At 35.8% G+C, this 22,785-nt stretch overlaps 1 protein-coding gene across 1 annotated transcript in view; it reads left to right on the forward strand.

Moving 5' to 3' along the window:
- Window positions 1-22,785, forward strand: part of ERCC6L2 (ERCC excision repair 6 like 2) — a 118,365-nt gene that overhangs the window by 80,735 nt on the left and 14,845 nt on the right. Inside the window, exons 15-17 of the mRNA XM_020289244.2 lie at window positions 2,581-2,661; window positions 4,254-5,418; window positions 10,168-10,322. Coding sequence (XP_020144833.2) covers window positions 2,581-2,661; window positions 4,254-5,418; window positions 10,168-10,322 — 1,401 coding nt within the window. The remainder of the gene's footprint in view (window positions 1-2,580; window positions 2,662-4,253; window positions 5,419-10,167; window positions 10,323-22,785) is intronic.

The following is a 22,785-nucleotide window of genomic DNA, read 5'->3' on the forward strand; positions in this document are numbered from 1 at the left end:
TACATGACATAGTTTAGTTCTCTATTTTATCAGAATAGCCACCTGTTTCTTTGTTAAACAAGATGTTATGTACCTATCAGGATGACAAGTTACTGAGTCTTTTGCTCACTGCTTGTCCTAAGTATATCTTGGTTTGCCTTCAGGAGGGTTGCTAATGACAGGACTATCTCTATCTTAAACTTTGTATGTAGTAAAACGTGCTTAACATCTTGCTAGGTATATCATTGGCACTCAATTATTAAATTAAATTTTGAATTAAAATTGCTTATTTGTCACCAACCAGAACTTAAAATTATTCAGGCCTGGTTAGATTCATGTCACTTTTAGCCAAAAGATATTTTAAAATATTATTCTAAGCCCTGTATAATGGGAGCATATATCGTAAAGTAAAAGAAGTATTTCACTTCATGTGTTACATTTTTTAAGATTGTAGAAAATCCCCTTTATAGTGTTTTAAAATATAAAAATTTTTGAATGTATGTAACACTTTTAATCTCATGATTTCTGGACAGTTTAGTTTCACTTTGCATTGACTTTCTGTTATCTATATTATGGGTTCCCTTTAAAGATAGATATTGAGAGTTCATTTCATAAATATTTATTGGGCATCTGCTGAATGTAAGGACTGTTCATAGAACTGGGCATACATCAATGAATAAAACATACAAAAATCCTGTCTACCAGAAATGCCATGTTAGGAAGACAAATAATAAACAGAATAAATAAGTGAAATATAGAGAATGCTATGACAGATTCTAAGGATAAAAAATAGAACAGGGAAATAGGGACTATCAAGGAAGGAGCATTGCAATTGTAGATAGGAGAGCCAAGGAAGCCCTCACTGTGCAGGCTGTATTTGAGTCTGGAAAGAAGTGAGAGAGGAAGGTGTGTTTTAGACAGAGGGAACAAATGCAGAGGCCCTGAAGGAGGAGTATGCCCTGCATGATTTCAGAATGTCAGGGAGACCAAAGTGCCTGGAATGGAGTGAGCAAGAGACAGAGCAAAAAAAATAACAGAGAGCTGTGTAGGAACTTTGATTTTTATTTGAGTGAGACAAAGGCAGTTGGAGGGTTCTGAACAGAATGACATAGTCTAATGTACATTAGCTTGACTAACCACTGAGGATTAGACTATAGAAGTACAAGGACAGAAGCAAGAAGTCAATCAGAAGGATACTGCTGTGATCTAGGTGAGAAATGATGGTGGCTTGGGCCAGGATGACAGTAGTAGATGGCATGAGAAGTGGCTGGATTGTGTCTATCTTATCCAGGTAGCACTAACAGGATTTGTTAATGGATCAGATATCTGGTATGAGAAAAAGAGAGGAGTTAAGGATGGCTCTGAGATGTTTGGCCTGAGCAAACAAAGACTGGAGTGGTCACTTATCTATCATAAAGGAGTTTCAGCAGCTTCAGGATTGCTGGTGCTGCCACTTGCATCTGTTGTAGCCATTTAGCTTCTGTAGAAGAGACAAATGGTAGCCCTGGGATCCCCATCCCATTGCAATAGCCTCCAGGCATGGAGAGTAAAGAACTCATAGCAGTTCTAAAACTGTTTATCATTCTCTAGAAATCCACAGGGGAGATTCTCAATTGTTGCCCTGGATACGAGGTAGCTAGAAACAAGCCATGCCATTGGTATATCTGTGTATTCATAAGTTGGGTATTTGTAACTCTGGTGATGATAGTATTATTTACCCTCATCTCATCAACAAATACAGCCTTAAAAAGGAAAAGAATTTATTTCTTTTTGAAGGAGAATTTAATATTCTAGAACTGTAGTCCCCAACCCCTGGGCCGTGGCCTGGTACGGGTCCGTAGCCTGGTACAGGTCCATGGTCTAATAGGAACTGGGTCATGCAGCACCGCCTGAGTTCCACCCCCCACCCCCATTCATAGAAAAATTGTCTTCCATGAAACCGGTCCCTGGTGCCAAAAAGTTTGGGGACCACTGTTCTAGAATCTAAGCCATTACATACCTCTCCTAAATGCTACACCAAAAGCTTCAAAAACACTTTCTGAAAAGATATAGCAAGGCTGTTATTTTAGTTTTAATTTAGGTATTCTTTTTAGTTTCATATTAGGGTACACCTTTTTCATTTTGATGTCTACTACACCTAAAGTAGAAATATTTTTAATGAATATGAACAATAAATATATTAGCAATGTAGGCTAGAATATCAAGTTCCCAGTACTCAACATTGTGGTGTTTAAAATGTCCTTACTATAATTATGATAGGAATGGTGGTTATGTATATCATGCTGAATATATAACATTTTTCACTTCCATTCCCCCCACTAGTGTCTTTAATGTAGTTGGCTAGAAAGTATTATTAGTGTTCTCTGTCTGAAAAAGTAAACATTAAGAGAAGAATTAAGAATATTTTAAAATGTTGCATAAGTCTGTATATATGAGTTCCTTAAGTAGCAAACTGAAAAATAACACTTAGAATGCTAAAGCGAGCTGCACTCAGTTTTTTTTTCTTAACTCCGGGATTTAGCATGCCATTGCTATTGTTTATCTGGTTGTTTGTACCCCATTTTGTGCAGTTATTTGCATTATTTCTTGCTAACATTACAGAGAGAAGGCCAGGTCGAAGCAGGGATCCTGACAGCCACAACATGGTTGAAAGAGGGACCTCCAGCACAGGAACTAGAAACGGTAAGTAACGTTTTGAGTTTGTAGCTCACAACACCTGGGAAATATACTGTGACAATTTTAAGTTCCTTTTCCTTTTTCCTTCATTTTTTAACATGTAAGGAAAAAGTCTTTTAAGATTCAAGGACACAAAGTCAGACGATTGTGTGAGTAAAATTAATTTAGGCCGACTTAAGATTCATATCATAAGAATAAGTTCAGGGGCAATTATCAGGCATTTACATCTAAACTGGAATTTTAACTATACCAAATTATAAATCCAGAATTAAATGTACCACGTAGGTGACTAACTCAACCCAAATAAATAATTTTTTACTAAATGGCAAATTAAATGGGAAAATTGCCATCAATATGTATTTAAAATTATTAAGCCCAAATAAAAATCATTCTTTTAACTGAAAGCAGATATTTTGTTTGATTTGAGTCCTTGGTTTTGTGATTTTGTTAGTAGTTTGTCATCTCACATACTACAAAATCTATATTATCGTCATAAGGCCATTTTAAAGGTAAAAAATATGTGTGGAAGGGTTTTTTTGTTATTGTTGTTGCTGGGGTTTTTTTGTTTGTAGAGACTTAACTATAAATTTATACCAGCCCAATGCCTTGGAATTTGGGATGAACATTTTCCCCCCTCTAAATTTAGAAAAATATATGAGTATCAAATGTTGACAGAAGTGTTACTGGTTAATACTGTCCCAAAATCTTTTACTAATGAAGCCTCAGTTTTAGGAAACTGAAGGATATATTTAATCCTTATTAATGTGAAAAAAACTAAATATTGAATTTAAATTTATAGCAAATTTTACTTTAATTTTTGTTTTATTTCTGGTGATCAAGATTCTGTTGGACTTATTTTAAATCAATTAAAAATTTTCCAGTTGTGAATCCTTTACCTTGTTGATTCCTGTTGTTAATTTGTTTTATTCTTAAAGAATGGTTGGAAGTATCTGCTAGACCAGAAGTCCCCAACCTTTTTGGTACCAGGGACCAGTTTCATGGAAGATAATTTTTCCATGGACATGGGGAGTGGAGAGTTGGGGGGAGGTGGAGAAGCAGAGCTCAGGCAGTGATGTGAGTGGTGAGGAGTGGCTGTAAATACAGCTGAAGCTTCACTCTCTCACCTCCTACTGCGCCCCTCCTTTCCTAAGTTTCATAGAAAACAATTTTTCCATGGGTGAGGGGGGTGCTGGCAGCAGAGCTCTACAGCCAGCCCAGGGATTGGGAACCACTATGCTACCCTTGATAATTCTTAAGCAATATGAATTTTGTGCTTTTTACTTTTCAGGCCAGAATTGTGAGTCCTTGCGTCTTAAAAGCTGGCCACTTTCCTTAAAAATACTTTGATCACACATGGTGCTGTACTTTAACTTTTTAATTATTTTGGAAAGTTATTCAACTTGAAAAGAGAAAAGACTAGGCCAAACTGTAACATTAAATCCTTTAGATTTATTTATTAAATGTTGTACTTTTAGGAAACACCAAGTGATATACTTGTACCTAAATAATCTGCCCATAGTTAATTCCCTTCTGGTGTGATAAATTCCATATAATTATTTTGATGTTTTCTAATGTTTCTGCCATTGCTTTTTATATAGCCTAGAGAGGCTGACTGTCAAGAACCCAGAGGTCCACAACAACTCGCGGAGCCACTGGCAAAGGAAGTGTGTGATCTCTGCAGCGACTTTAGTGACGATGAATCAGTGGGAAGCTCAGGAATAAGGACTCCGAAAAACAAAGCATCTGAGTCAAGTAAAGCTGCAGGTTTTCCAGGACAGCTTACCTTACTCCAGTGTGGTTTCTCTAAACTGTTTGAGACAAAATGTGAAGCAGTTGAGGGGCGTGATGGAATTATCGTTTCTGATGATGAAAGTTCTGACGAGCAGCCCACGTGCCTTTCAGCAGAAGCCAAAGGTGCGGGTCATCAGAAAAGTCAGGGTTCTCCTGGTACTTCAAAACATCATAAATTAGATAGCACCCTAAATCTAAATAAAAAATGTATTTTTTATAAAAGTGAGAAGATTTTAGAACAGAGTATTTCTTCTGAGTCTGATGATGAGAAAAATTTTAAAAATACCGGTGAAGACTGCATTTTACAGAATGCCACAGAATCAGAAGACAGTGATGTCATCTATCCCACACAATATACAACTCAGAGATTTCCTAAGAATAGTATAAGGTCAAAGCCACTCTTGGATGGAGCTGAAGATTCTGAAACAGAAAGCCCGGTAAAAACAAGAAATAATGATGATGGTAGAAAGACCGATGATAGAGAATATGGAATAATTTCAAAAAAAATAAACCCTGAGAACACAACCTTGAAACCTATTATGAAAAGAAAAGGCACTAGTGATGTTAGTGACGAATCCGATGACATTGAAATGTCCTCCAAGTCAAGAGTAAGAAAGCACAGAACTACTAGTTCACTGAAGTTTAGGAGGAAAAAGGAAAACAAAAGGGAACTTTACAATTTTCCTAAAACAACGAAGAAAACAAACCAACTGTATGCAATAGATGAGGATCGTAACTCTCAGTTTATTGATGATTATTCATCCTCAGATGATGATTTATCTATCCGCCACTTCGGTTTCTCTAAACAAAGCCATAGACCAAAAACTATAAAAGGCAGAACCGGTTTCTCTTCAAAATTGCCTAGTCATAATAAGAAAAGTAGCACTTTCATACCAAGAAAACCAGTGAAATTTTCAAATGAGAAAGTTGTTAATCAAGAACACATGTATGAATCAATGGATAAACTTTTAGGTAACTAACGATACATTCTGAAAACTTTTTTTAAAAGTTTGTTTTGTACAATCAAATAGTTCTGTAAGATACCCTTGAATTAGCTTATAAGTTGGCTCTAAAATGAAGATGCTACATTAAAGCACAAATTAGGAAGGGGTGTGGGGAAGGAGGAAGGGAAGACAGGACCCCCTTCATGTGTTCTACCTGAATCACAGCTCCTTTGCTGCTGCTCTTATTCTTACTTCCATAGTAATTACTTATTTGCATTTTTATGGTTTTATCACACAAATGTACAACCCTAGGTATTACAGTTTAGTCTCATCCATTTTTTAAAACTCGTATATAGTCTCTTGTTATGTACAAGAATCCTCATCCCTTTTGTTGTCTCACAATGTAACTGTTGAAGAACCTGGACAACCTATAGAGTTAATTGTATGCTCGCTCCAGTTGAACATGTTTCTCTGTCCTCTGTATTACCTGCCAATGAGCAGTTCACTCCTGAGACTGGATCAGGCTCAGATTCGATTCCTTTGGCAAGACAAAAGTTAGTGCTTAGTGAAAATATAGGAGGCATAAAATGTTTGCTCTTCTCTCTATTTATGATCTTAGTAGCCATCGATACTTAATCCTATACCTATTCATCCATTCAGAGTAGCAAAATGATAATTTCTACATTTCATTTCATTTATTAGTTAGAATGCTTTCGTAAAGAGATACTTCCCCTCATCTACTACTGCTTACCCAGTGGGATAGTTCACATAGGAGAGGCAGGAAAAAATGCTTAATTCTTTTATTTACCAGTTTTTAGTAAATTGATTCCATATCATCCTTGGAGAATGACCCATTTTTGTCTGAATATCATTATGAATTCATTGACTCAAACAATAATGAGGTTCAACCACTGCAATTAATATTATTATTAAGGGTCAATATTCCCATCTTTGGCCAGTGGGAGCCTTTTGAAATGAGCATTTTAGTTCCTGAGACCTTTTGGCATGATGCTAGTTATCTTTGAAAGCTTCCTTGTTATCTTGTACTACAAGATGTTCCAGGATCATCTCATGTATTTTCTTCCTCAGACCTAGAGTCATTCATTTCTCTAAAGAGTCATTTAGAGAGAAAGTGTGTTTCAAGACCTCAGTCTGGTGCTATTAATAGTAATGATCATTGGTGCTATTGGCTTGGTTATTGTTTCTGGACCTTTTAAGTGGTCAGATTATTTATATATATTAATATTTATATATGTTGTGTGTATATATATTTTATGAATATATATGTATTTATGTATGATGATGATAAAATACCTTATGAGTTTATATTCATACTTCCATATTTATTTTGAGAATTTGAGAGTATAGAGCTTTTACTTAATCTCTTTTCTATTATATTTGAATACCATTTCTTCCATATTGATAATTCTCATTCTCAAGCATATAGGGAATGATTTATTCATAATGTCCCGTAATTGCTCATTTGTTCTACCCGTATTATGCAAAGGATAAAATAGCAATATTATCATAATATAATTACTGGACCGATTCAGGGAATTTTTTGTTTTGGTTTGGTTTGGTTTGGTTTCTGCATATACTCTCCCATTGCTTCCATTTTTTAAAATGGATATACTGCGTCTTCATTATAGAGATACAGACATTGTATTATATACTCTCCCCTCTTAGACTTCACTTATACTTGGTTTACACAGCAGTCCCCAACAATTTTAGCACCAGGGACCAGTTTCATGGAAGACAATTTTTCCATGGACTGGTGTAGCCGGAGGAAGACCAGTACTGGTCTGCTGCCTGGCGGTTGGGGCTGCAGGTTTACAGGTAACTATAAATTTCATGTTCCCCGTTAGTTTAAGGACACATAAATGTTAGTGTTTCTCTAGTCATTTTGGTTGTCTGAATCTTATTTTCTAGTAGATTCCTCAAATAAGTGCTCATGAGAATAATATTCTCTGAAATTCTTATGATAACAGTTTGTGCCCTTATACCTAAGAGTCCATTTTGTTGGATGTAAGTCCTTGGCTCACACTTTCTCTTCTTGAGTATCTTAACTATGTAGCTTCATTTTCTTCTGACATAAAGTGTAGTGTCACGTGTCCTTTTTTTCCCTAGATGCCCAAGGGATTTTTTTTTCATTGTTGTCCAGTAATTTTACTAGACTCTGTCTTGGTGTTGGTTATTATGGGTCAGTATTCTCATATATAGTGTCATTTCCACTAGATTTTTATTTCAGGACAGCTTTCTTGTACTAGTGTTTTTAGTTACTTGTTCCATCCTTTGCTCTGCCATTCTTCTGCAGGGACTCCTGTTATTCAGGTGTTCAGTCTCTTAGCCTATCTTCAGGATTTGTCTCATTCTCTCAAATCTTTTTTATCTCTTCATGTCTTTTTGCCTTTTAAAAATTTTGTTCTATTTCTCTTAAGGCATTATCTGTTGCATTATTCCCTATTATGTTCCTTCTAGTTTAGTCTTCATTTCTGAAATAATATTTTTAAATTTCTAAGTCTTTCCTGAGTTCTGTCACTCACTTCTGAGTTATTATAATTCTGACTTATGTTGTTGATTGATCTCTTTTATCATTTTTTGTTTTGTGAGCACATCTTTTTGGCATGTTTTCATTAAAGGGGTATTATTCTGCTTATTCTCTTCTTTTCATAATTTTTATGAGATTTGACCCTGCTACTTGTCTTTTGGTCATTTTTATAGAAAATTATTTCCCCTGAATTTTTTTTTTAATAAGCAGAGTTTAGGAATCTAAACTTTAGGAAAAGATTCCTAAAGTTTAGGAATCTTTTCCAACTTCCTAGAGATCTATTTGTGATTTTTGTATAGAGTTCAAAACAGGTGGTGGGATTTCCTGTCTCCCTTTCTCTCCCCTGTATTGCTCCAGTACTTTTCTTTCCTTCATCCCTGCTCCTCCTATCCTACTTATTTTGATTCCCTCCCAGAAGTTTCTCTCCATTGTTGGTCCCTCAGTTTGGGGAGTTCCCGGGGGGGAAAGAATCCTGCTGCAGCCCTTTGAGGGCATCTTACTGTGTGCCCTGCACCCCCCAGCACTGGCGAGCAGGAAACCACCCCGCGTTCAGCTGCTCATCTCCGGTTGGCCCAGTGTGCCGTCCAGTGAAGCCTCTTGGCTAATCTGGGGTCTCCTGGTCTCAGGTCTGTCAGATGCCACCCATTGCTTCTCTTTTCCCTCACACAGACCCTGATACCATGTGGAGTTTGTAGCTACTTGTCAATTGTCCCCACCTGCTTGCACTTTAGCTCATGGGAGTATTGTGTCATCTAACTTTGTTGTAAATGTTGTCCATGGGCTTTTGGTTTTCCTGTCTAGTTGCTGTCTGTTTTCATGTAGGGATCTAAAGAGATGGAAAAACTGTTTCCCCTGCCCAGAAGCTGTTTGGTGATTTTAAGAGTTTGTGTTGCCTTCACAAGGGTCTGACTTATTCCGAAAAAATACTATCTGAAAGAAGCTGAGATATAAGCAAGGATATTTTGCTATAGAAATCTTATTTATTGTGTTTGACTTATTTGAAAATGAGGCATTCTTTTGTGGTTATTAGTATTCTCATTTAAAAGTTCATTATGACATATATTTTGGCACTATTGTAAATAAGTACTGGATTATCCATTGGTTTGTGTGCTACAGTTAAAGTTTAGGTTTGAGGAATTATTGCATAAATTATTTTTTAAATAATCAGCTGAGGTTTTTTTCTTTTCTTTCCTTTTCTTTTCTTTTTTTTTTTTTTTTTTTACTGTGCAAAAGATATCAATAGTGTGGAACTGTGCTATTTTGGATTATGGATAAAATGTGTCTTCAAAATAAAGAAAAATTAGTGAATTTTTTACCAGAAGAATCCTTTTGAAGGTTTTGAAACTGTGTACTGTAAATAATGCCTGGTGTTTTGAAATTTAAGAAGAATGTTATCCTAGTTACTCTTTTAGTCATAGTATTTAACAACATCTTGAATTTGCACGACTGGCAATTTCTGATTGAGAGAGCTTCAGGACTGAAACAGCACAAGTGTTGAAGGTCATAATTGAGCTTCTTTGCCAGAGCTGTTTGAGGGAGCTTTTACAGGCCTCAGTTCTTTATGACCACAATTTAAAAATAAATTATAGGTGCCTAGAAGCAAAGCAATAAAAATTGTAGCCATTTTTTAAACCTCTTTCAGATAAAAGCCATGAGTTAATTTTTTTCATTTCCTAAAAAGCTCCCATCTTGACATTCTCTAGGCATATGTACAAAAAAGGCAAAATACAAACAATAAAACTGAGCAAAGCCAACCAAACGAAACTCCCCGGTCATAAACCCCATGCTCCCATTCCATCACTATAGTCAAGTACATGTTTAAAGGAACAGATAAAGTGAGCACTGCTCTTTAAATTTATAAACAACTTTTTTTTTTTTCAAATTAACAAAGAAAACAGATTCATAGAGAGGACCCTCAACCATCACGTTTCTCTTGGCCCAAACCTTCATTTCTAAAGATTGTTACCTAAACTCAATAGTTCTCATATTGATGAAAAGGAAAAGGCATTTCCAAGTTAACCTGGACCAACATATATGAACTTCCTCTTTTCAGTTTTTTTCCAAAAGAATATTGTCATGTTAATGTGCAAACTTAATGTTTTTCTTGAGGGTTAAAAATAAAGCAAGTATAATGTGTTTTTAGTGTAATACCAGTAGTTTTTAAAGTATACACGGAACCATATTTCTTCATAACAATATATCACTTAATAAACATCAATTACCTCCTAGATGGTGTTCAGGAAGTGGCTTATATTCATTCAAACCAGAATGTGATTGGATCAAGCAAAGCTGAAAATCACATGAGCCGATGGGCAGCACGTGATGTATTTGAGTTGAAGCAGTTTTCCCAGCTGCCTGCTAACATAGCTGTTTGCACTTCTAAGGTAAGAAGAACATAGGGTAATATCATCTTTAGCTTTTATCTCTTAAGTATAAACAACAAAACACCAATTTGGGAACTGCAGTCCCTGAAAATGTTTTGGTTTAAGCAACAAATCTATATCTAAATGCCTAATAATGTTGAATTGCTTAGTAGTTTCCCTCAATAAAATTTTACCTGTACTCACAAAATAAAGAGGAATCTGAGGAAGTCATACAGTTAAATCAGAACTGAAACCACTTCTGCTCATATGGAAAAGGAACAGTGTGTGATTAGATTTCCTCTAAAATTTTTCATCTAAAATGAAGACACATACACAAAAATTAGCTTCATACAGAATCTATATTTTTAGCAAAAGAATTTTTATAGTATTAAAAGTAACTAATACTTCCTGTGTGCTCTTCCCACATAAAATTTCTGTTGTATAGAATTATTCTATATATAAATGTGATATTTTTTGTTTATACATAGTCACACCAAAAGTTTTAAAAAATATTTTCTTCTCTTTGGCCTATTTTTATTAGTTTCTAAGAGCCAAGTATCTGAGGAGTAGTTTTACTATCACTTTATGGATAAGAGTTAAAAATGCATACTGTATGTAACAGGTATATTTTGTTTCAGCTTAATACTACTTTTAAGAATGAAGGGGAGAAAAAAAATCCCTCTGAACTCTCAGGTTATCTTAATTTATTTGTACCTCCCCTAGTTGGACAAAGGATTTGATTCATCTTAACAATAAAACTGAGTACAAAATGAAATTCAGGACAAGAGAAAATACAAGTTAAACTGGATGTTCAAGACTGGGAAAAAGTTTAGAATGCAGATTTATAGGATATAAAGTTCTACCCAGCTATTTTATTAAGATCACAAATTTGATTGAGTTTCCTGGTATACAAAACAAAAGAAGTAAACCATCAAGTGACTTCTCAACTAGTGCATTTGGAAATATGTGTTGACAGTTTGTGTGGTCACAATGACTGAGTGCCAAACTAGCATCAATGTCTGAAGGCTCAGGATATTAAATAACTGTCCTGGACAGGGGTTGGGTCGGGGTGTGAGGATGAATTCCACATGCAAAGAATTGTTTTACCCAAAATGCCATAACACCCTGCTGAGAAACACTGAGTTAAATAGTTGTCCCTAAGGGGAAAAAAATAACATATGAGTTTTTCTAGGAGGAACAAAGCTTTTCCTAGCACTTAGATTGAAGAAAACTTGTCACTTGGGGTTTTAAATGGGAGCACCGAATGGTCTAGTGAACAGTCAGTTGTCTTATAATGTCCTTAGTGTAAATGTAGTAACAGACTGAAAGACTGTGTTTTTTAGCATTTTTTGTTGTAGTCATCCACAGATGCAATGCTGAAATACAATGCATGAAAGCATTCTTTCATGACGCAAGAATGCTGCTTTTTGATAGTCTCATTTGATCTAGAAATACACCATCTCTCAACCAGCACCATGCACAGTATTTCTACAGATTGACTACCTTATAGGTGTCATCTGAAAACAATAGACAGAAATATATTGGGTTTTCCAGAAATCTCCTTTATTAGGATAAAGAGTATATTAGAATCTTTTAAACATATTAATTAATCTTTTAATGAATTTTTAATTAGAGTGTTTTTCTTTAAACCATGCCTTTTTTTTTTAACCATATCCTTTTCCAAACAAACGAATTTTAATGTGAAAAGTCATAATTTGGCAAACCTCTGTAGTGGATGTTAATGAAATAATTTAACTGGATATTGGTCATTAGCTTATCTAAATGTTTCTCAGAGAAGACATTTATAAGCACATAATTCCTGCAAAAATAGACCTAAGAAGCAGCCCCTAGATAGAGAAGCAATTAACTGTCCCTTTGGAGCCTTCTTAAGGAAGGTTGTAAAAATGAAAATGCTGGAAATATACTTTGCCTCTAACCTTTTTCAGCCCCAACATTTTTGCATTGGACAGCACAATCTCATCAGAAACCTTGTCTCTTCACAGTGATTTTCAGAGTGAGGGGCGTCTCTTACTAGGAAACGAACTGGAGTATCTACCTCCTGGCATTTCCAATGTACTCTCCAAAGCCGTTCATCTCCCCTCCCACACATACACCAGCTTAGTAGATAGACTCTTTTCAGGGAAGATGAAGAAATTTGTTGTTTAATAGCTAAATTATGGTAGGTCTAAAATATTTAGGGAAGTTTTAAAGCCACTAAGCAGGAGATCCAGTCCCATGCCACCAGTGCTAGCAGGCCAAGAATAGTGTACAACTCATTTCAGTAGCTGACTTCTTTAAGTCAGTACTTGATTCAATAAAATTCCATTCCAACATTTCAAAGCCATTTCACAGAATTCCTGAGGAAAACAATGTTCCCAATCACTGATTTCATCGTATCTGACCAATATTACTTCAACACCTTTAATGAGGAAATCATTGAAACACACTATCATCTTTGGTTAGAGATATTTATGTCACTCACTAAGAGATTTTGCAGCCTGTAATGTGGTGGTGGGTGGCAATAGTAAATCTGCAGTTTTGAAAGAATTTAAAAATAGTTATGGGAAGAAAAAGGAATAAACAGAGGGGAAGGAAAATGAAGCGAGAACAAGAGACTCAGTCATAGTGTTAGAAAATACCTACAAACCTGTAGTCTCCAAAAATCCTAGACCTCCCACCTACAGTACAGTATCTTTCATCTGGGGCTCAAATTCAGAATCTTTTTGATTACTGAGAATTCTTCTGAGTGCTTCATATCTGTCATCAAAGTTTTATTAAAGAACTTTACTTGTGTCTGAAAAGATGGTGTGTAGGTGTGTGCACATGGTACATGTCTGCAGCCAGCGCAGATGTGCCACTTTCACTTTCTAAGGAAAAACAAACCCTATTTATTTGTATGAAATCAATACACAAATAACAGTGGCTACAATATGCCAGTATTTTACTTTCTAAGGAATATTATAGTTGACTCTGAGTTAGAGGCATTAAATTACATTGTAAATGTTAGATGGAAAACTTACGAAAGCGAAGTAGTGAACACCATAATCCTAGATGAAATCTTATGGTCTTTCACAGTTTCTCAGTCCTTTTGATGTACAGTAATTATTGATAAATAACAAAAACTATGACTCTACTTTTCAAATTCAACCATGTATTAGAATGGTTGAATTACTATATTTGATGTTTTCTTTGGTTTCTTATAATTTATACTTTTATAAATTAGTTTTTAGTTATATAACATATTTTACAGATGTCCTAAATTAAAACTTATCTCTCCTAAAATAAATATCTATTTATACTTTGTCATTTGATAATATGAACTATGTAAAATAATATGCAAAATAAGAACATGTTTTACCTTAAATTATACTTGGATATTTTAGAACCATTTCTGAAAACCAGCTCATTTTAAAAGATGAAATGTCTGTTAAAATGAGAGAAAAGTTTTGGGACTTAGGCTTAAGCTCATACCAAAAAGAAATGTTTTAAGCATTTGAAGGAACTGATAATACCTTTATTAGAGTTAATTTGTTCTTTTATTATTTGGAAGCATGTCACAAAACTTCACTATACCTGTTTGTGATGTGGTGCCTCCTTTTTTTCAATCAACTGCATGTTTTCAACTTAAATTTACTTAAAGTTTTCTGAAAAGAAATGTACAAAGACAGCATTCAATTAAGGATTAATCACTATGGCAACTGGGATGTGGTGGCTGAAGGGGGAGGATGTATTCTCCCCTCAGTTTCCTGCCAGCTGTCATAGTCAACCTCTGCTGCCTGAATCCAAGCCAAAATATAGACTGTGACCAACTCTAAGAAACTATATCTGTATTTTTATAAATTGGTACAAGTATCAGACTATAAAAGAAGACTTAATCCCCTGAATTGGATGACAGACACTTGGCACTCTTGCTAGTGTTTGACAGAGAAATAACGGGTCGCTTTGTAGTAAAACCTGGATTAATAGTAAACCCTTCTTTATGTTATTGCAGCGTGGTGTAAATGAGAGAACTAAGCACGCTGTCAGCCTGGGCTGGGAGGTGGCACTAGGGTAGTGCCTTTTATATAACCAGTGCAGGTTTAAGCACTGTTCAGAATACTGTAAATACAAAATGTTTTGTTAGTAAAAACTTCTCTTTCTTGTATTTACATTAGATTGGCATTTTGTAGATTACTTAAAGAAAGGATTTCTATAAGCTATAGTGAGTCTGATTGTAGTATGTTTATACAGCTTTTGGAGTCAGCAAAGAGGGATGGACTGTTTACAGTGGGCAGACTTTGGGGAGATAGAGCATTCCATTATCCTATTTTTCAGGATAATGACTGGCATGATGGTTTAAAGTAATTGTTCACAAATGACTGTTTTATGAAGTAGTCCAGTAAGTAAGGTTTATGGGTTCAGCATGTAATAGAATTAACTCTTACTGGGTGGGATTTTTCATGATCTTACCATTTTTTTCCTATAGCTAGATATTAATTTTATGGCATTTGTAGCATAAAGTTATTATTTCAAGTAATTTTAGTGGAGATCAAGATTTTTTAAATTGTATATGTATGAAATTATATAACTAGTATTGGCATGAGAAAGGATTTTGTGCTTCTGTGCCTAGAACTAGGATTAATCGTAGATAGCATTCTGATTCAGAAAGATAATATGTCATTGGAGTGAAGAATACCTGTTACCTAGTCAGAGGAGGGAGAATCCAATGTTAACTGTAAACATATATAACTTTTCCCCTCCAGCTGGAGGCTATGAGAACTGTGGCATCCTTCCTCACGTGGTGGGACCAGGATTCATGGACTAATGTAACTGATGAGCTGATATGTTCAAAACACATTCAACTCCTTGCAAAAAAGGGATTGAAATTATTCAAAATAATTTTTCAATATAAATTTTTATTTTAATTATGATTATTGCTTATCAGTAGAGGTGATGAGTAAAACTCCCTCTGAATTTGTACAATGACCTCTTATTATTTTTGTTGCTAATAGTACCAATAATATAACATGTTAGAATACCTTAAAAGATCTCTAGTCCAGTCCTCTAATTTTATAGATTAAGAAGCTGCTTTGAACTGTGGCTGATTTTTCATGAAAATGCTATCAAAATGTATTTGAAAGAAATTATAAGTGAATGGACTGGATTGACAAAAATAATCTTTGCTTATTAGGAAGAAGTTTGATTCTAACTCTTCTCCTAGTTGGTCATTGTTCCAGTTGTATATCAGATAGAAATGGCTTCCTTGAACAATTTCTCCACTGAAAATAGTTGGAAGATTCTAAATATGAAATAACTAAAAAAATATTATATGTTCAAATAATGCCTTTTTATGTAACAATATAAAGGTTTAGTTACAGAAGCCTCATTGAACTCTGAGTGACTCCACCTAGTGAACTAAAGACTGTTAGGCACTTAAGAGCCCTTTTCAAATTATATTTCATCCCTCTTTGAAAACCATTGTATCAATTGGATATGGCCACTTAATGGAAACACCTATTACTTTGTCATTTGAGAATCCTGCCTCTGCACATAGGAATTCTGAATTTTTATAGGATGAATAAAGCAAAATCATACGTTAAGAGAATCATAGTATTTCAGAATTTGAAGGGTTCTTGGAGACTGTTTAACCCAAGCATCTCATTTTACTGAATGTTAACAACGTGAGGATAAGTGACTTCCCCCAGGCCCCAGGGCTCTGCAGTGGCATCAGCTTACATCCCTGAAGTCTGTGTATCCTTCTGTCTTTCCTGAGCTTTTCAACCTCAGTTCCTTTGCTCTCTGCTTTGTTTTAGAGATTTTAGTTTTACATTCCCAATATGACAAATCAGTCTTTTAACTTTCCTGGATAATCTGTTAAGAATTACCTTCACTTTAGCAGTTAGACAAAAAATTCAGATGGATTGAATGCATCCTTTCTTTAAAAAAAGTCTTGGTTTAGATAAACTCTGTGGACTCAATAAATGCAACAAGACTGTTGGCAATATCTACTTTTTCAAAGATATTTTGGCAAAGGCATGATATTTTGTTTACTTTTTCTCTGCCTGGAATAACTTTTAGCCTTACATTTCTTATCTCCAAATCTTTCTCCCTTTTAAGATCTACCTCAAATGTGCCATTTTTTCCACAAAGTCTACTCTAGTTCTTCCCTCAGAAGTAAGCTATCCTTCTTACACTCTTTCTGCTTTATCCAGCAGTATTTTATATGGCCTGTTCTTATTCTAAAGTATGCCTTTCAAATTGTTATTATAGTGATGGAAGTACCGATCTTTCTCTTCTAATAAACTCTGAACTTCCAAATAGCAAAATATGTCTGATTCACCGTTGATAACTTAAAGTAATGACTTACATATAATTGATACTTTCTGAATCAATACTTTTGGAATGTTAGGTTTTCAGTTGTCAGAATACAATGAACCCCACCACTCCATTCTAAGAATTTTTAAGTGGTTTAAATGATCTTTTCCATGAACAACTTTCATTGTTTTCCCTGTTCAGAGTTACCACTGAATATATTTAAATCAGCCGGGGGAAAGATCCCTCCTAATCTGAGTGAGAAGTGTTCTCAGGTTTGCCTGAGAACAAATCCATGGTCCTCAATGGATTTAGTTAGCCGACACCTCCAAGCATAACATCTACTATCTGATCCTCCACTCTAGTTGGATCCAGTTCAAGTTCCATTTCCTCCTTAAAGCCTCAGTCTTCAGGGATCACACTATTTCAAGGTCCCTTAGCACCCATTCTCTATGACAGTCATCATTGTAGATGCAGTGTGCACCTCATTATTGTTACTTACCTTATGTGTATTTGTTCAGAAAATGTTTGTGGTTGATGATTCTTTCTGAAAGTACTACATAAGGCAGATCCCTATAGCCATTTCCACAAGTTAAAGCTCCTCAACTCTTAGCCCCATGAGTTAATGTGAGAGTAGATATACTAGCAGGTAATGTAATTCGTCATGTTTTAGCAGCATAAATACTAGTGTTCTCCATCTTCATTCATTATTTGTCATCTGTGGGCCATAGCACTGGTATAAGAAACCTACTCAAGACAGCAGAACTTGAAGAATGGTATCAGAAATCTATTTCCACCCATGCAGCTTCATCTAGCAATAATAAATCTAAAGTCACTTTGTGGCTTCCAAAGCTCTGTGAAATGTCTCATTGTGTCCTTTCCATGGCACATGAGACCTATCTCAGTTTGGCCCTAGCCTGATTTTCTAGTCTCATTCCAAGACACTCACTTATTCAGGATGATTAAGTACCAGGCACTGTGCTAAACACTGGTGATACAAAGATGAACAGGCTCTTCCTGGACAGCCTTCAGATTATGAACTATTCTCCAAATACACTTTTACCCTTCCATGCCTTTGCTCCTGTGGTTCTTTTGTATAAAATTCCTTTTCACCTGTGTCTGTGGATAAAAATCCTACCCCTTGTATTATCTGCCCCAAGTCTTCTCCAAAGAGTATACATTTTTTCCTTTCTTTTTACTTGTATATGTGTGCATCTGCCATAGCAGTTATCACATTGTATTTGGCAATTCTCTATGTATATCTACAAGATGCTTTCAGCAGCAAGAAATATAATAACCATCTATACAATAGGTCATTGGACTAAGTCACATGACAGCAAGTCTGGAAGGAGGCATTTTCAGGGTTGGTGCTAGAGCTCAGTGACATCATAAGGATTCAGACTCTTTCATTTTCCACCTGCTTATCCTTAGTAGGTTAGCTTTTAGTCCTTAGGCCTTTTGCCTCATGTTGCCAGATGACTACTGCAACTCAAGAACTCATTTCTTCACACAAATGTATCCTAAGAAGGTGTGATTCTTTTCACATATTTTTCTCCTTTTATTGGGGAACAAAATCTTTCCGTAAGAACATGATTGGCTTGACTCATCTCAGTTCATCACCCTAAAACTGAGAGAGCAGTCCACCTCCCCCAAGCACATTTCTAAGAGAACCACAGTTTTGGTAGGACAATTCAAAGAGGCAGTGACTATTGGGTAGGCCATCTGCAGTGTCTGCCACTGTTGCCAGGGTTAGACTGTGAGTCTCTTTTGTGTTAGGAACCGAATCTTAGTCTACCTTCTTTTTCCAAGGACCTAGAATACTACCTGGTACATAGGTATTCAGTTAGAGCTTACTGGTTTTAGTTTAATTGCTAGTGGACATTAAATAAAATCTCAAAGAGATTCTATAAATGAAATGTGAAGAATTACTCTAATTTAATAGTATAAGCATAAATCTCACATGATAGGTAGGCATTAGACAGGATAAATATGTCTAAACTGGAATTCATGATATTATTATAAATTTTCTGATGAACATAATATCCCCTTTAACATAATCAGAATCTTTCTCACAGCTTTCACAGCAAGGTTGTTGGTAAGTTGGTGTTTTATTTTAGAGCTGTCAGCCATCTTGTAGCCAAATTATTTACTATCAGAATCAGATTTCAATTTATCTATAAATAATTTTCATGACTATTTAGCATTAATTGCTTCCAAATAAATTGGAAAGTCATATTCTAGTATTTTATTTGTGTTTAAGGCTATCCTGTTGTGGGCGAAATAATGAATGCCTTAACAGCAAGAAGTTTTTACCTTGTTCATAAAAATTTTTTGGTAAATGTCTCCCCAGAATTAATTTTTCCTAGAATTAATTTTTCCTCATTAACTTTGAATGGAAAAATAAACTTCTTCCTCTGCTCTCACCCCACAACAATAACTCAGGAGAAGATGTGTGGGTGGGTTCCCACACACCAGTAAGCAATCAGTTCTTCAGCAGACACCAGCTGGGTGTCCTCCAGTTCAGTTCTGACACCGTCTACCTGGAGACAGCATCAGATCCCACAGGGTAAGGGCTCAGTCCCCAAGACTGTCCTCCACCCTCCGACTTCTGACGCCAACCACAAGCCCCAGGTGATTTTACCTGTGCTTCTGACCAACTGACTATATATCAGGGTTCCCATGACTCCCTGCTCAGGTTTGCTTAATTTGCTATAGCAGTTCACAGAACTCAGGGAGACCTTGCTTACATTTACTGATTTATTACAAAGGATGTAGATGAAGAGATGCATAGGGTGAGGTATGGGAAGGGATGCAAAGCTTCTCCACCCTCCGTAGGCAGCCACCCTCCAGTAACTTACCTCCATGTATTCAGCTATCTCTAAGCTCTCCGAATCCTGTCCTTTTGGGCATTTATAAAAGCCTTATTACAAAGGCATGATTGACTAAACCACTGACCATTGGTGATCAACTTTACCTTCATCCCTTCTCCCCTTCCTGGAGGTTGGGGTGTGGGGTTAAAAGTCCCAAGCTTCTAATCCTGCCTTGGTCTTTCAGGTGATCAGCCCCATCCTGAAGCTGCACAGGGATTGCCAGTCATCAGTCAACTCATTAGCATACAAAAAGACATTACTTTGGAGATTCCAAGCATTTTAGCAGTTGTATGCCAAAAAACTGAGATGAAGACCAAATATATATTTCACAAATATCACAATTGTGTTATATGTGTGTAAATTTGTACTCATCCAACAAACATTTATCTGTAGGGTATATGACTGAGGGCTTAGTTAAAAAAAGAAATACATGATCTCTGGATTAGAGGAGTATATGATCCAGTTAAATAGATAAGACCTAAACAATCAAAATAGTTTCAAATAGTATGGGGACTCTACCTATTCAAAGAGATTCCCTCAATTTTTTTGTATACCTTTGGTAGCTGAAATTAGGGTCTTTTGCTACTTGGTTTCATTTGATGTGTGTGATTATATAACATCTTAAAATCAAGGTAGATTCCACTTATGTAATAAAGCTATCAAATGAGAAATTGAAATAATAATGTGAGAACAAGTATGTAAGGAAGTCTCCTGCAGCTGGACCTTCAAGCCTGGGTAAGACAGTGCTGGGCAAGAAACCAGATTAAGGAAATTTGGACGCTGAAATGAATGTGACGATGTGTTTGGCAGATAGGGAGAAGACTGGCCTGACCAGGCAGGCTTATATTGGACAACAGAGAGCAGTAAGGCTGCATAGGAGGTTGGGAAAAATCATGAAGGGCCTTGCATTCAGGGAAATAATCAATAAATGTTAAACTGACCTGAGTAGACTAAGATGTTAGAGTTTATACTCCGAGGGGTAATTCTCAAGATGTGCCGAATGTCTAAACATTCCATGGTGAGGAAGGCCAAGAGCCAGGCTAGCGCAGGTAGATATAATCATTATTCCAGACAGGAAGACTATTCTGTTTTCACTCAATAGGAAGGGAACTATTTCATATGCATGGACATAAAGCTGAGTGAAGCCCAAACCCAGTATTGATCATCATGGTCAGATTTCCCAACATGGAGTTGTGTTGCATGAAGGCCAGTTTATCATAAAACTAGTGTCTCAAAGTGTGGTCCATGGGCCTCTAGGATATCCAAGACCCTTTCGGGGGGGGGTCTGCAAAGTCATAACTATTTACAGAATAATATTAAGTACCTTGTGCAACATTGGTACAAAACCAATAGTGGGAAAACTGCTGACAGCTTAGCATGAATCAGGCAGACTAGTAGTTATTGGATTCTTTACCACCATATACTTGCAGAAAAAGAAAAGTAGTTTCTGTTATGAATATCCTTGATAAGGCAGTAAAAATTAATTTTAGCAAATCTCAACCCTTTAATGCCCATCTTTTTTATATTCTATATGGTGAAATGGGAAATGTCCGTAAGGAACATGTACAATTGTTAGAGCTGCAAACTGAACTAGCTACTTTTTTACAGAACACCATTTGTGCATGTAAGAATGACTGACAAACTGTGATTGTTCAGACTTGAGTATTTGGTACTTTCTCAAAAATGAACCTAGTGACCGTATCACTTCAAGGAAAACAATAGACAGTACTTGTTGCCTGTGATAAAATTAAAGCTTTCAAGTAAAAATTAAAATACTGAAAAGCTTCTGTCTGCTGCCATGACATTGATACCTTCCCAATACGTAAAGATTTTTCTGGTAATAACCAAAATGATTTTCTAACATTCTGTAAATGTGTTCATATTTTTAAGATCTGCATATCTCTATTAATCAATATTTTCTAAATAACCAGTGAATGATATTAAAAATCATGCATAGGAAAAAGATTCACCCAAAGTACAAGATTTGCCAATGAATTTAATTTTAACAATATAAAAATTTTACTGATAGGTTTTTAATTTTTCATAAAATTAACCTTGAGTTTTGGCATAGTACCAATAAAGAAAATCCATAATTATCTGAAAAGGCTATTAAAATATTTTTGCCTTTTCTAACTACATATCTCTGTGAGCCCAGTTTTTTTCATATGCTTCAACTAAAACAACCTGTCACACCAGATTGAATGCAGAAACAGGAGAATTCAGCTGTCTTTTATTAAGCCAGATATTAAAGACATTTGCAAAAATGTAAAACATACCCACTCTTCTTGCTAATTTTTTTGGTTTTGTTGTAGAAAATATAGTTACTTTTTGTTGTAAAAAGTTATTTATGTTAACACATATTGGGCTTATTGTTATTTTTAGTGAAATAATAAAGACTTTAAATTTTCAACAGGTGTAACCCACATAAACAGAAGCTCTTTGAGGTCTTTAATAATTTTTAAGGTGTAAAAGGATCTCAAAACTAAAAAGCTTCAGAACTGCTGTCTTAGATCATATGAAAAGAATCAGCCGATCATTACATTCAGCTCCAGCAGGACATCTTCCATTGGGCTTCCTCTGCGTGAACATGTAACTTCCTCTCATGCATAACTAAAGAAAGCAAATCAGAATGGAAGAGAGTGAAAATGACATGATTATGGGAGTCCACTCTAAGTTACTAAAAATGGGGAATTGTTCACAGATTTCAGTGCATCAATCCTCACAACTAGTTGTGACGTCTAGTGTTTGTAGTATGGTGTGCGAAATGTTCTTCCCCAGACACTGCAAAGCCATTGGTGGCCTTGTAACCCAGTCAGACTAAGTGGCCCAGCTGGAGGCCATGGAGGAGGGAGTGAGGCACCAAAGCTAGCCTGGAAGACATAGGCAAGACTGGGTGCCTGCCAAGAAAGGCTTTCTTGGGTTGTTTTTTTTTTTTGTTTTGTTTTGTTTTTTTTTCTGCCAGCACTACTCTTCTGTAATCTTTTCATATAACAGGTATTATTTCATATGAGGTCTTCAAGTAGTCTTTAGAGAAAATATTATAGTAATACATATAAAGATTTGAAATTGAGGTCAGGGCTACAAGATGCTATGGACCTAGCATGACTACTTACTGGAGACCATAAAGACTGGTAGAATTGTGCATTTTAAATATGAAATAGGGGCTGGTAGGAGTCCCAGACACAAATCCCCTATCCCCTAGATCCCAATCCCCAAATCCTTCATTATCCCCCAGATAATGAGGCTCAGAAAAGTACAAAACTTCCTCAAGTTTACACAGTAAGCAGCCGAGTAAGGCCTGGGCTGCAGGGCCTGTGGCACTG

Source organism: Microcebus murinus, chromosome 12, assembly GCF_040939455.1.
Source record: "Microcebus murinus isolate Inina chromosome 12, M.murinus_Inina_mat1.0, whole genome shotgun sequence".
In the NCBI taxonomy this organism is placed as follows: domain Eukaryota; kingdom Metazoa; phylum Chordata; class Mammalia; order Primates; family Cheirogaleidae; genus Microcebus; species Microcebus murinus.